At 39.2% G+C, this 15,581-nt stretch overlaps 2 protein-coding genes across 8 annotated transcripts in view; one reads left to right on the forward strand and one right to left on the reverse strand.

Moving 5' to 3' along the window:
* Positions 1 to 1,506, reverse strand: part of LOC105670001 (sialin) — a 195,127-nt gene extending 193,621 nt beyond the window's left edge. For both annotated transcript variants that reach the window (XM_012363265.2, XM_012363263.2), the window contains exon 1: positions 920 to 1,506. The gene's annotated coding sequence lies outside the window, so the exon portion shown is untranslated. The remainder of the gene's footprint in view (positions 1 to 919) is intronic.
* The window catches only part of Ten-m (teneurin transmembrane protein Ten-m), a 554,800-nt gene that overhangs the window by 331,837 nt on the left and 207,382 nt on the right, over positions 1 to 15,581 (forward strand). Inside the window, exon 1 of one of the 6 annotated variants that reach the window (XM_067359321.1) lies at positions 13,697 to 14,322. The exons of the other annotated variants lie outside the window; for them this stretch is intronic. Coding sequence (XP_067215422.1) covers positions 14,310 to 14,322 — 13 coding nt within the window. The 5' untranslated portion in view covers positions 13,697 to 14,309. Of the gene's footprint in view, positions 1 to 13,696; positions 14,323 to 15,581 lie in introns of those variants that run through there. 6 annotated transcript variants of the gene reach the window in all.

The raw sequence follows: 15,581 nt of genomic DNA on the forward strand, positions 1-15,581 counted from the left end.
AATTCATAAGATTCATTTTAAGTACGATATATATTTGTAAACTTTAGAATTCATAACCTTAATCCTTTGTCTCGCTTCGAATTTTCCTTAATAATATATTTACCAAATAGGAGCTACCAGAGTCAGAACTTGGTCAACATGTTTAAAATTATAACTATCAAATTACAATACAAATGGTTATTGTATTTCAATATACCTCAGTGTACAGAAAAAGATTTATTATTTAAGATACACATATTAATAAAAACCAATATTAATAAAAATTTTTCTTTTTTTGTTGCAGGTCAGTACATTTACAGTAAATTTCTGCGGATATTTGTGTGGTGAGTTTATTATACCATACTATAATCATTATAAAACCGATTACCGAAAAATCAATTACTGAAATTAATGTTTTTTGTTATTATAACAAAAAACAATATGTTCTATTTCTTAACTGCTATCTGGATAAAACCGCGCGCGAAGCAATCATCTTTAATAAATTCATTAAAAAATACCGCTCAATGTTATCAAATCAATTAATTTATTATATAAAAAACCTGCTTCTTAGCAAACATTGGCTCCCTAGCAATGTTTGTCACTTACAAATAAAATATGAATCAAACCATAAAATCAATCTCAATGCAAGTCAACTATTTGTGGTATTATGTTAAAAATTTTTCTTAAATTTTTAATTGTAATAATTTTATTTATGATTTTATTTGTGAATATCTAGCTAACTTCTTCAGCCAAGTATATCCATCGTTGTTAGGAGAAGGATATATTTAAATTGAATATAAATGTCACTGCCAATCAAGCGATAGCTAAAATAAATTCAATCTAGTATTTTTTATAATTCGCAGCAACACAACTGAAGCCAGTGCAAACGAAATAAATGAAATGTTAGTCATACGAATATAACGAATAGAATTCTGCTTACCGCTTGATGCGCTGCTGTTTGTCGAGGTCGTTCTCTCGCCATCCAATGTTCCAATGCTCCGAATATATATTCATGCGGACGTCGACCAGAGAAATGCAGCTAATCAGGATCCCGCGTCGAATTAACACCGTACAGTAATCACTCGTTGTGTGACGCGACACTCCCGGCGCTTGTTACATGTATTTAGAGCGAATAAAAAATATACAAAATACCGATCGTTTATTATTTGATTAAACGCACAATACGATGAGATAACATTTCCCGGTTTACGCGGACCGCAGACACACTCGATTATTCGTTATACTCGCCCGAAAGATTATTCGACACTCCCGAAACTCCGTCGCGGATTCCGTCCGAGGTGCGAATGAACGAAGAATGCGCAGTTACACGGTTTAATAAGCAGAATCTGATATCACTAAAATGGCGGTGGTCGTGTAGCTTCGTGGAACAGACGTCACACGACTATGCTGGTAAAAATAAATCCTTGTATGGCGCGCCACTCAGATAACTTCATGATACGAGATGCTGACTAAGTATCATCCAGCAATCGTTTAATTCTTAATTCATCGTTATACGTTTGAAAGAGACCAGTCGGTACTGCGAAAATTACAAAATGTGATGAATAATTAATTACGAGTTATGTGTCTTAATAAATAGGTTACTATGACGCGCACAAGCGGCAAATTATTACAATCATTAAAAATATCGAAAAATTTCGATTGAGCGCGATCACTCCTGTCGATTCACTGCGTTATAACAATAATTTCTCGTTTGATTCGGTATTAGCGACCTTTATTTACGTACGGAATTCATTCTTGACTGAAAAAATATCCCGAAAACGCGGGAGCTTCACTACTTTCGTTGTGATAGTGACCTCTGGCGAAGTTTTGCGAAAGTAATGTCGAGTAACTATATTAGTCAAAACAAAATATAACTTTGCGCATGCGACGTAGATAGCTTTGCGATGTAAGATATATTGACCGTGTATCTGAGCATCATTTAGCAATCGCTAATTCCTTAATTAATCGTTACTCGCTTGAAAGAGAGCAGTTAGTACTGCAATAACATTATTACGAGATGCGATGAATAATTAATTTTGAGCTACATATTTGAATCAGATCAAGCTGATGTCAGCGCCGAACGACATACAATTATGAACGATTATGAATGTCAAAGGATATCTGTTTAATCGCAATGATTTTTAATGATTTACCACTTACAGCAATTGTCTGTCTCGTTTGATTCGCCACTAATAATTACTTATAAATTTGTTTTCGAACGTGAAAATAGCTCGAAAATGTAGCGCTACTTTCGCTGCGATAAGTAGTGACGTAAATGACGTAATCACTGCGCGAATCAAAATCATTTTCGCGCAGCGACGGTGTCGTTCGCGAGCCTCAATAATTTGGTAAGAATATTCAAAATATAATAGTTATCATTCTTTGAGAAATTATATTTGCGGAATCGTATTAGAAAATAATCTAATATATTTTAATGCGAGTAATATTTTAATGAAATAAGTCGTATTAATAAATTGATTCGATAGTACGTAATTATAATCCTAGATAAGTTAAAAATATCGTGAAATACGATATAGTCTTTATTCTTATTGTCCAATTCAGTAATAATAGAATGAATATTTGCAAAAATATCGATCAATGTATTTAATAAGATTCATATCAGATTTTTGTTATTTAAACCAGACACCAAAAATACCGATTAATTATAGGAAACCTATTAAATTAACCTTACTAAATTCAAGATTTTAAAAAATTATTATTGCTTTAATAATTGCTGATTTTTTATCTACAAATATTTTCAGAAAGCTAACGTTAACAATTGTTTCCGTAGATCTTGAATATTGTGTATAACAATATTAATTTATTAATTCTTGAACTGTTTGATTGTTAACTATGCGAATTGAAACAACTCAGATTCATAAAATTCTGTTTCATGTCTAGAAAAATAGAAAATAAGAACTGCGAAATACGTGGTATATTTCGATGTAAACAAAACGATCGCGACCGTCGCATAAACAGCTAGGCACGAGTTAAGCGCCGTCACGTCGTCCAAGGTCTTATTTGTTTTGAGTAGCGTAGTTTCCCAGAAGTCGGTTTCTCACGAAATCTCGCAGGGAGGGGATTGATTTCGACTAGCACAGCTGTTGGCTTCACTTCCACGGTGGCTCGCGACCGATTACTATTAAGTATAATAATGATTCCACGTTTTCGAAATATTTTTTGATTGAAAACGAATTTCGTATAGAAGTAAGTGTCGGTAGTGCTAACTTGAACGACAAGTGATTTTTATACAATGGTAAATCAATAAAAATAATCGCGATTAACTGAAATTCTTCGATGTAACATGTTGGTTCGCGCGGTATCGGAAAACTTTATTTACTAAAATTCATAGTTTCGCATTATTTGTTCAATCGCATTTGACATACGAGAGTGTTTTAAGAAAGCTGAATGGTTGTACATTTAACGACTAATTAAGAAATCAAAAATTTCTAGATGGTATTCACTGTTACATATGTATGGTTATGTTTCATTGTGAAGTTTTCCGCGCGGTGCGCTGTGTAAGATCTTATTTTGACTAGTTTAGTTATTTGACGTCAGTTTCACGTACCCTTTGGAGCAATTATCATTATAACGAAAATAGCTCTGTATTTTCGATATTTTTTCGGTCGGAAACAAATTCCGTATACGAGCAAACGTTGATAGTATTAAAACAAACGGTGGGTTACGATTGTTACGATGCAGAAAATCGACAAGTGTTCGCTATTAACCGAAATATGAACGTACTCGGTGTATGTCGCTTCGCGTCGGTGTCAGAATATTCTGCTTATTAAGACTCATAACGTGTCGCATTATTTGTTCAACAGCATCTCGCGCGTGACAGTATTTTAGATGAGTAAAATGGTCTTTCGTGCGGGTGACGACTAATCAAGAAATCAGCGGTTGCTTGACGACGCTCATTGTCACATGCGTGGTTAGGTCTCGCGATGTAAAGTTGGCTACATAGCGCGCCGCGCGAAGGTTACGATTTATTTTGACTAGCGCAGTCGTGTGACGTCAGCACTGAGAGCTTCACGACTGACGGCCATTTCGTTTTATGTTTTACGCGTCGGTGTCGGAATGTACTTGTTAAACGCGGTTATTCGTTCATTCGCATCTCGGACGGAATCCGCGACGGAGTTTCGGGAGTGCCAAATTACATGACGGGCGAGTGTTGTGTGGTGTTTATTCTACATGGAATCCTAATGAGCTGCATATCTCTGGCCGATGTTTGCACGGATGCATATTCTGAGAATTGGATGACGAGAGGACGAGTTCGGTAAATAGCGACGCATCAATCGGTGAGTAAATTATTACACAATTGTTCTATAGATTGCCGCCTGCGTATAATTTTATAACCTATTTACTAAAGTAAGAAGACTCTTATATATAAGATGTATGTAATGCACAGTTATTTGAATTCCACGAGAATGCAACATTCTTTTCGTGATATCTTTTCACTTAACACGCGAATCTTCGTGTTAGCACCGTGTTCAAATATAAAATCATCGTATGAAATGATTAATTCAATCCGCATTACTTGGTGGCTCGAGATTCTTTCTATCTTTTTACAATTCTCGGAAAAACTCCGCCTGTCCGTCTCGTGCTCGCGCTAGTCATTACACCTTAAGCTCGATGCGCAAGTTTAAGGCCAATTCGCGATATTTCGATGATTCCAATTTATCTGCCTCTTACAATATATTATTGTGTATTTGCATAACTAATTATGTCATTAATTGTTTATGCCCTCGATAATTTAATAATGTTGCTATGTTATCCATGATTTAATAATTGCATCGTAGTAATCATGTTTAAACATGCGTTCCGTATCATATTACTGTTGCATTTCTCGTCAGTCACTTTTTATTTGAAAGACCAGATCGAATGACATCATTCTTGTTTACACGACTATATTGATGTGCAAATGGCAATTGATCGCCAATCTCGTTGCCACAGCATTTTTTTTGCAAACAATATTTCCATGCAAGTTATCCATATTCATTGAAAATGAATTGTTAATACAGGTACTACGTTTTCAATATGTTTATCCAATATTATCTTATTGATATCATCTTATCGATATCATTTAGCATAAAATATTTTTAATCATTAGGTAGATATTCCCAAAAATGTAGACATTGGTAAAATGTACAAAGATGAAACGCATCGAATTTATCCGGAATTCCAAGCAAACAAGTGTTCACTAATCCATGGAATGTTAGACAATGAGTTTTCCTTGCGCAAAGTGAAAGTTTTATCATATTATTCGCGGTAAACCCTCCAGTAGGAGAATTAATGGACGTTACGTCTTTTGTTTAGCCACGTGACTTTATGAAAGGGGAGCTATTCAGAGGGAGGGAAGGACAATTATTTGACCTGAGAAGAAAGATTTTCCGCGTCGATATAATTTGCGTTGTAGGAAACCAACTATTTTGTCTTAATACCGAAATTATTCATCGACTATTAAATCCGACAGAATTGCCGCCACGTTTTGCAATTAAATTAACAAACAAATAGAAAACTTTCAGAGTTTCATGTTATATCGCGTTCTTAACTGGATGAGAAATCCCTTCGCGTGCTACTAATAACATTCGCCTTTCCTTCCTCAAAGCTTGGAAAACTCGGTAACTACGCCGTTACCGAAGCCGTTCTTCCGAAGAACTCTAATTTCTCGGATTTGTGGTGTCACTGCTTCATACGCGACGGCGCATTTACTGACCGCGGTAGTACATGGAAAGGTCGTGACCGGTAAATAAAATAACCGAGAGCTGTTTCTTTTCTCCTTATCCCGACCTGTCAACCGTAACTCCGCAGACATTCTACTCAGGGTCGTGACTCGGTCTGGCTAGAACAATGAAAACAGCATCCCGTAGACATATTCAGAATTGAAAAGTTGGAATCTAATTTTCTCTCTTTCTCTAAATATTAAAAATAATATTCCGAAATATAATTTACAAAAAAAAGTACTTTTTATTTTGTGTACACAGAAGTATGGTTTATTAATTTTGCTTGTGTTATTTAATCGTTATTTATCACAGCTACACAATTGAAAATACATTACAACTTTTTAATTTAGAAATAAAAATTGTAAAAAATATACTTATTAACAAATGACATATATAAATAGGCAAGAAAGTGGAAATAATTAATCTCTGCAAAATATGCAGTTTAAATTCTTTCGCGTGAAATCCATGGCGAAGTAATCGCGCCGTTTCTCGTTTCAAAGAGCGCTATCAGCAGGTGAGATCCACGAGAAATAAATTCTTCTCGATTGAGAATCCGATCCTGACGATCTAATCACACGATAGCTGCACGCGCGATCCTTCTTCGTAGGGATAACATCGTAAAAGGAAAGAGAGATACATCAGGCGGCTCGTTAAGATACAAAAGCGAGCCACGTGCGATGCTGGTGTATTTCGTGACAGCATTGTGTATGCTACATGAAACTTTTTATTGCAACTTTCGTGGCATTATACGCATATAGGAGTCAATCGAGATAATAAATGATATGTGAATGAACGGATTTCAATAAGAATATTATTACCGACAATTTTCATGACAACGAATTCTCTGAATCTTAACTTTTTTTTATATATTAAGAATATTGAACAAAGTATAAATTTATTTTATCGAATTTAAAGGAGTATAGAACTTTTCCTTTCTTTTGGCTCTATAATTTTCGAGCGCTGTTTCCGTCGGCGCCCTACGAGCTTCGCTTCACGTCATCGATAACGTTCTAACATCCTTCGAATCCGGAGGCGAACACGTACGAAACACGACGAGGAGCGAGAGAGCCGACGAGGGCGCCCACACCGGCGTACTCTCTGCGCAGCTAGAGCTATCCATCTTATACACGCGCCTCTAAAGAGGTTTTATTCCGTGCCGTACCCAACTCTCTGGCCCGTCTTCCTTCTCCCATGATAACGCCAGCCTCACAACTGATTGTGAGCGAGGGATGTCGCACCCTATTCGAAATTTTCTCTTACGTTTCATCCGGGATCATTCGAGACAACTTAAATCTTCGACACCTTCCTCGCGAGTTCACCTCGATGCCCATCGATCGCTTCCGGCGAAGCATTTGTATTATCCGTGCTTAATCCTGCGCAATTACTTGCTTACAGTTATATATCCATCTCGGATAACTATTTTTTTTATGCGAAAATTATAAACGATAATCGAATTGCTCCATTAGTTAATAAAACATATAAAATTTACACATGCGTTTCTACGCGTAGTAATTTAGTAGCGATATGTTTGAAATTGATGAAAATACTTGCAATTTTTTGTTTAAGAATTTAACGATGAAACAATGATTATTCTATAGATTGTTAAAAAAATTATTACAAAATTATCTGATAAAGTAATTTAATTTTCACATTAACATTTTCTATATTAGTACGCTATTAGATAACCAAGATACTATCTATTGTAATTTTAAATCAGGAAGAATGACGAGAGCGGACGAGAAACGTCGGTTATGAGATACTTCTATGATAAATTTTGTATTTACATATTTGTAAATCACTTCGTTTAGATCTGAACGCGATTCTTAAGAACGATAGGATAATGACACTCGCTGATGCATATGTAAATTGAAATGAAGCTCTGACTGCCTTTGAAAGACTCTCGTCTCGCCTTACCATATCGATCGAAAGAAGATTACGCTCTAGTTGCTATACCATATAACATGCATGATTTTCTAAAGAAAAATTAATTAAAATAAAATTATGACTTAATGCAGTGGTATATTATTGTGGAATAATTGATTGGTCAGGAATAAAGAGAATAACAATTTATTAATAATATAACAAGTTTACATAAACTTTGTCTCTCGAAATGCTCAAAAACTCATTTTCGAAAAGTAACTTTTTAAAACGTTCTCACTCTGCGTTCTAAATTGACTGTTCTCACTTCTCAAACGCTCATCTTTGTATTCTCTATCAGACACTTTCAATTTCCAATCACTCGCTGAAAACAGTAATACCGCGCAAATCATGCATCAAACATTACGATATTCTCTCTCACTCTCTCATACGCTCATATTTTATAATCCTGCATCATGATTAACGATCAGAAATATTCGCGACTGTTTGATTAGTGTTTATAGCGTAAAATATGATCGATCAAAGAATTTGTATAAAAAAGTTGCATTGCAAATAGATTCCGAACGAAAATCGTTCTTTCTCAGCTCTCCACGCTCCACGATATCACGCCTTTATTTCCATACGCTCTATGACTTTGCATATTCCGCCGTCTTCCTTTCTTCTCATTCAAAGGTCGTCGTTTTATACGTCGGACCATCTCTGACTCCTTTCGCGGATCAGCCCTCCTTTCCGATCTTTCAAGGATAGTGGGATGGGAGGAACGGAGGCCTCGAACTCACGTCTCTTCTCGCGCTCAACTGAACGAACTATCCGCCTTCTTTGCCCGCGCCCGCCATTCTTTCCTTGACTGCATTTGTCCCTTATTAGATATTCCATTTTATTGAACGAAGCCTAGGAGCCTTCCTTCCTTCCTGGCGTTCCCACTTGCATCCTTTCGCTTTGCCGTCGACTATACACGCGAGGATACGTCCTCTCTCTTCCTGTGGGATTCTGTCTATCCCATCTTATCTTCAACGTCTCTCTGCTTCCCCGCCGCCGACGTCATTCGGCAGAAACGCCTGCCCCTCTTTTTTTGACGACGCGCCTCTCGTCCACGACATCGTTTTATTCCGCGTCTCGAATTTCAAACGTTATTATTCACCCTTCTACGAACCCCTTCGCGAATCTTAGATCTTTGTCGTCGAGTATTTCCGGTTAGGTGCGCGCCCGGAAATCATTCTTTTTCTTCTACCTTTCGACTTTCGCGGTGTTACGCGGAGCTACACATTGATTCTGCTTTTCGCAAGGAAATCGGGGAGGTTGAGACCGATGGGGTGGTCGCGATGGCCGAGGGAGAATGGAGGATGCTAGATAGATGAGAGCGGAGGAGAAATTTTCTCTGTACTTTCAAATGGGATCGAAACTGTATTTTGATGCGACGGTAAAAGCTAAATTTTATTCCGACAAGATTCTATCGAGGAACAATAAGCTCCTGCATTGAATCGAATGATGTGATCGTAACCTTGTAAATGGTCAAGTTAAATTTGGATACGGTTTTACGGTTTGAATAATATGGTTTTATCGAAAATTTAAATTGTAACTCAATTATTTTATAATATGTGTTTTTTGAAATTGTATTTATTATTTATTAAAATTTTATTTATTAAAACTATTAAAACATATTTTTTGTGTCTAAATCTGCTTGTTGCAAAACTAATTGCATTAAAAATATTAAATTGATATTAACATTAAATATTAAATTTCGCGTATCTAAATGACTTTAATGTACATTCTGTTCGTGTAATAAAGTTGAAATAAACTGTGCGTGTATTTGTGAACTAAATATTAATAAAATAAATTATTTTCTACAATAGTACAGCTCTGTAAAATTAAAGTACAGCAATTATAAACACTGCTACCAGAAATTTAATAACATCAACGCATAATAAATCCAACAAGTTTGAAGTTTTCCCTAGCTGAAAATCACAAATTAACGCATTTTTGTTGACGAACAATCATTCGCATTACATCATAACTTTCACATTTATTTTATTTCATTGTTTTTTTTATGTGCTTTGTTTTTTTTATGTCTAATAAAAAAACTTTATCGGAATAAGAAGCGTAAGATTCCGCGCGGCTTTTTGAGTAATCGGTAACGAGATAGCGATCTCTCCATTTGGTCCTGAAGTAACTCGCGTTCTTGAAATAACGAGGTTCGAGGGGACGTGCGGCCGTAGAAAAGTGGGTAATCTTCGTCGTTGTCGCGTCGTGCGAATGTCGCCGCACGTACGTGGCGGAACGGGGAACACGCAGAGTCTCGTAATAATATCCGCCCGGGCAGGACCCGCAGGGCGCACCCTTTTCCTCGTACTTCTACTGATCCGGACAATCATCGTTCTTCTCTCTCTCTCTTTTTCTCTCTCCCCTTCTCTTCCCTCTCCGGGACATCATTCTCGGATGACCCTACCGGTCTTCCCTCATGGATTCACGCGACCGACAACGAGGCCAATCGCGCTTCGACATCTCTGCTCGCGCGTTTACAACATGCTTATACGATCACCTTGCAGGCACAGATAATAATCCTTCGCAGCTAATAATTGCCCTAGGCTGATAATTTAATAACGCATGCGTCATAAAAATAAACATTCCTATTTCAGTTTATATTTAAAAAATTAGAAAAAGATTTGCAAATAATTTCCGTTGCAAATTATACTGCGCAGTCATTGATCATTGATGACATTGCTGTTTGGAAGATTTGAAGTTGTAGAGTGTCATTAGATTTTATACAGATCCGCTCCTGAGTGTTATCTTCATCCCCTTATTCGTATTTTTGCATTGTCTCCTTGTATCCGATTTTCTCTCTTACACTAACCAATTCTCTCTCACCCGAAAGGCTGATTATGTCGGACGGAGTTAAGACCGCGTTTGTTTATCTGATTTTACGTTATAACGGCAGGCAACGAAACAGGCTACTGTAGGACGTCGCGGTGGTATCTCGTGTAACTAAGATTGAACGGGAGAAAGGGAGAACAGAGGTCGTAGGAGAGAGAGGGACATAGGGCGAAAGAGCTAGGAAGGAGAGATAGATACGACGCGCTTCGTTCTGTCGCCGGAGGCGAGGACGGTCCTCCTTCGAAGAGCAGTTTAGTTACGATGAATGGACCGAATGAATCACGCGGACCAATTAAGGATTACAGTAGACGACACTCCACCAGCACCAGCTCCGCTTGAGCGTCCGGTGTTGGAGGTGCGAGAAACGAAAGGTACCTCGAAGATCGGGGTAAAGCGGGTTCCTTCACGCCTGCTTAACCCTCGCTGGCTTGCACTTAATTGGAGCTTCTAAATATACTTTCCGGATGGTACAATCCGTCTCTTTCCGTAGTTGTGTATTGAGTCCGGAATTCTCTTTGATTAGAAGCAAAAATAATTTTAGCAGTGCAAAGCTTGATTGTGAAATTATTTTGATTATTTTTAGAGCACTAGTCTTTTCGTAATTATAATTAAATCTTTATTAATCTTTATTAATCTTTTACATAAAAAAGTAACATGAATTAAAATGAGAAATTCCAAAAATTTTGCTTCAATGATATCTATATTGTGTCTGTAGAATCTCGATAAAATACTTTGCATCATAATGCTAAATGTAAGTACCATTTACATTAGTTCAGAATGTTAAAGTGCAATTCCACTTACGAATTTAATGATATTACTCTATTGAACGCATTATCTCGTCAACCGAATTAATGTGATTGTAGATAAAAGGGAAGTACGTTCGCCAGTTTACTTTGCGGAATAACGCGAATCGATCGGTAAACCGCAAACTTTCAGGAAAAATTTCTTCTCCGACATAAAGTCCTATGTTCCGTCGAAAATATTCTATCTCGCCTATTTTCAGAACTAGTCACGAGCGTTTCTTATCGTAATAGTTTCTCGGTAAAATAGATAATAAAACGTGTTAAAAATCGCGAAATAAACTGATATATTGTCATGTTTTTTTTTTTTTACTAGCTGTCTGCACGAATTCTGACGTAATTAACGGTTGTAACAATTTTGTACATTGCACACGATTTTCTTATTCTGCAACTTTATTATCGAAATTTCTGCTTGTACTTATTAGATTACGCTGCACAAGCAATGTAAAGTTTCATTTGCCATTCTAAATTTTATTGCACGGAGAAGTTTTAGATAAGACGAAACAGTGCATCGCACGGGATTAACAACGCACTTTAATTTAGTTGGGTGCTATACGCCTTACTTCGTAGTTCTAGAACCAATCTACCGTGCGCGCGCGTATCTGAGTCATCTACTAATTTATTTCCGACAGCGCGCAACGAGCTACGTTACCACCTCTTTGCTCTATCGTTAACGAGATCATAGACCGCACGTCACGCTTGTAACATCGATAGACTTCAGACGTGAGATTTTTTTTTCCTCGGGTGTCTCAATCATCGGGCGAGCATATTACGTAATTCCGATTTTGTGCATATCGAGAGAGCCTGTCGCACTTGTCCGAAGTGCTGGAACGTACCCAACGAAATCCTTTCTTCGTGAGATCTAAACGACCACCCGAATGCTTCTGAGCCGATGCCAAATCCGTTTCGAGATTCGCGATTCAGCTGTACTTCGTAATAGCAGCTCGCGAACAGTGGTAATAGCGACTGCTAAGACAAAGAGGAGACCGTGAATGCGTCACGATACATCTGGCAGTGTGTAATTTATTCATACGGATATGCGCGCTATATCCGTGAACGATCGTTACGAAAATTCTCGGTTGTCATTCGCGAGCGATTAGTTTTCGTCCTCATACATGGTCGAGCTATAAGGCCTGATTAAATCCAATGTATAAATATCCATTTCAGTACGGCACATAGTTCTAGGCGAAACTATTTTCCGTCTATGACATTGTGAAATAACTTTAATCTTTTCTTTTTTATTTTGAGCTTTTGTGACATTGTTAATGTCATCAAGAGGTTGATTTATATCTATTCACACACAGCTATTTTAGACGACTATATTAAGCATTTTTATTTTCTTTAAAAAGTTTATCGAAATAGAAAATCTCTGTAAATTATAGTATTTTTTATATCAATTTATATAAATTGCACTCAATTAATTTTAAATATTTACCAATAGATTTGATGTCTAACGCGCATGAGACATTAAATTAGTAAATAACACAAAATAATATAAGTAAAAACTGCATTGTGTTAATTGATCGCATACTTTGTGATGCAAATGATTTTTTTTCATCTGCAACTAGAGAAAGTAATTCTGATTGAAAAGAAAAATATATCTTTGTTATTCAAAAACATCGTCTGGTTAAAGATAAGAGGAGTAAAAACAGTCTGAGTCGCTATTCTATCTAATTTAATTCGTACGGAGCCATTAGTGTTTAGAACGGTCGGAGAACCACAGAGGAGAAATTTACATCGGTGCGTTGCATAATCGCCGCAGTTAACCCTAATCTCATTCATGACCTATGGAAGTCACGCGTTCGTACGTTACGAGGAACAGTCCATGACTAAGTGCTCGATCATGTGAACTCATTCGACACTTGATAATCGCGTACGAGGACGAAGGGCGCATGCCGTGCGAACCACCTGCAGCGTTTCTGGTCTTATTCTTACACGAAGAGAGCGCGAGGAGAGCGGCGTCGGTGCGCCGTCTCTCTCTCTCTCTCTCTCTCTCTCTCTCTCTCTCTCTCTCTCTCCCTCCCTCCCTCCCTCTCTCTCTCTCTCCCCGCGGTGCGGGGTGTCGCCGCCGGGGTAGAGACCCTTTCTCTCACTCCCTCTCTCGCCTGCTCTCGGGGGTGCCGATTTGGGGGATGAAGCACGACGGCGCGTTCGCGTGTGTACCGGCACATCGTATACATTTGCGCGATACCATACATACGATCGTGCAGGCAGGGAATCACAATGGGGAGAGAAACGGAGTGAGCTATATAGCGGGATGACGGACGCGAGGAGGAAAACGATGACGACGACGAGGACGATGACGATGACGATGACGACGGCGACGGCGACGGCGACGGCGACGGCGACGGCGACGACGACGTCGACGTCGACGACGACGACGGCGCAACGTCGCCATGTTGAGTCACGCATGCGCCGCGTGGGAGTCAGAGCCGCGGACTGTCGGGTCGAACGAGGAGGTCGGAGTCAGTGCACTGCCAGCCCCGGAACCGCGAACGTCGATCTCGCGTGCTTGTCTCCCCTGTGTCGCCGCAGGTTTATTCCGCGTCGCGTATATCACGGTCTGCGCCCTCGCGCCGTCCCGAGGTGTGGGTGCCGCCGGGTGGACTCGGTCGACTGACTCTACCACCTCTACCGAGCCGAACTCTACTCGAGTCGCGCGCTAGGTCGTTCCACCCTGAGTTTCAAGCCGACGCTCGGATAGAGAGCTTCTGGAAAGTAACGCGACGACCGGTATCGATACGCCAAGCCAGCAGCGGACAGTAACCAGTGTAGTGTGCACCGCAGTTCGCGAGCTTTCTCTCCGCCCTCCGCCGTGGATGCGGTACCGATACTGCGGTGTTTCTCCGTGTGACCGTGTACGACCGGCCGATCGGATCGGCATTACCGCGCCGCGCGCTGATTGGTCCGTCGGGCTGACTGGCTCGCAAGAGAAGAGGTTGGTTCCTTGGCGGGAGGGGGATCAGTGGCGAAGAAGATGGTGATTTAAGAGTGTCGTGCAGTGTTCGTGTGCAATGGTACAGGCAACCGTACGACCGATAGGCATAGAGGACTGTAGATGTACCAGCCAGGTGGGTGTTTGAAGGATACGTTTCTAATAATCTTCACGCGCGCTTTGGATTCCGACTTCTTTCCCCCGATCCTTAATACCTGCCCCCGTAAGGATCGGTCGCGTGCCCCTCGATGACGCGTTGCATGACTCCCCACCACGCCCAGCGTTTGCGACCGGTCGCTGCACCAAATGAGAGGTGCCTCGAACTGCGCGTCAGACCGATGCGATCCGCTGTAAGAGAGTGGATATCGTGCCACTGCCGCTTCGGTCATCGGCATACGGGCATGTAGGTAGGAAGGGGGGAGGGAGGAGGTGGAATCTCAATTCACTCGCACAGGAGTGCAATGCTCGCGTGAGAAGATGAATTTGTCCGGGCGGCGCTTCGGCGCTCGATAAGTAGGAAAAATCATAGCTTCCGTTTCGCGTTTCTACATAGGTGATATTTCGTTTTCAAAACCGCGACGCGAACGTCCGAACGGGACGCGTTTTCGCGCTGCGCCGAAAAATCATCGTTTTATTTCCGCTTTCGCGCGGAATAACGTGTAACGAACGGGGGAATGGAGCGCATCGTCCCCTGTCGCTATTGATATGTTGGAATTGCGTCCCGGTGCCGTGCCGGCACTGATAGATTGCGATTTCCAGTTTTCAAGTTCACTTCAGACGATTTCGCGACATGACAACAGGTATTACTACCTTTTAACAGCCAAATGTAATTAAAATCGGATATTTTAATCTTGGAGCACGAATTAAGAAGTGTATTAAATTTATAAATATTTTAAACTCACTTCGCATTATTTAAGCAAAGCTGCTGCAACGCTGCGATGAAATATCATCAATTTTTATTTTTTTCCTACTTTTAACAAATAATAAAATACATTTTGCGAAAATGTAGTTATACTTATTCAGTCTTTATTTGCGTATTTTACTTTAAAAATGCGATACTCAAATATATTTGAATAAATCAGAGAATTGAATCGTTAAAAGATTATTTTGAAAAGTAAAAATGTAATGGAAATATCTCGAAAGTTAATTATTAATCGGACAACGTCGCAGAACGTTCTAAAACCGATTATAACAAAAAATCTTGTCTCTTGTTTTCAAACACGAAGCGCGTTAATTTGTCTCGATGCATATATATTAATAATTAATTATCTAATTAATATTTTAACGGACTATCATACGACCGGCGTGTCTACACAAACATACCTAGAAAACAGAGATTCATTACCGTATGAATGGTAGATTTTTCTCTATTATTTCGACGCGTAATAAATATTC

Source organism: Linepithema humile, chromosome 7 (genome assembly GCF_040581485.1).
Source record: "Linepithema humile isolate Giens D197 chromosome 7, Lhum_UNIL_v1.0, whole genome shotgun sequence".
Taxonomy (NCBI): domain Eukaryota; kingdom Metazoa; phylum Arthropoda; class Insecta; order Hymenoptera; family Formicidae; genus Linepithema; species Linepithema humile.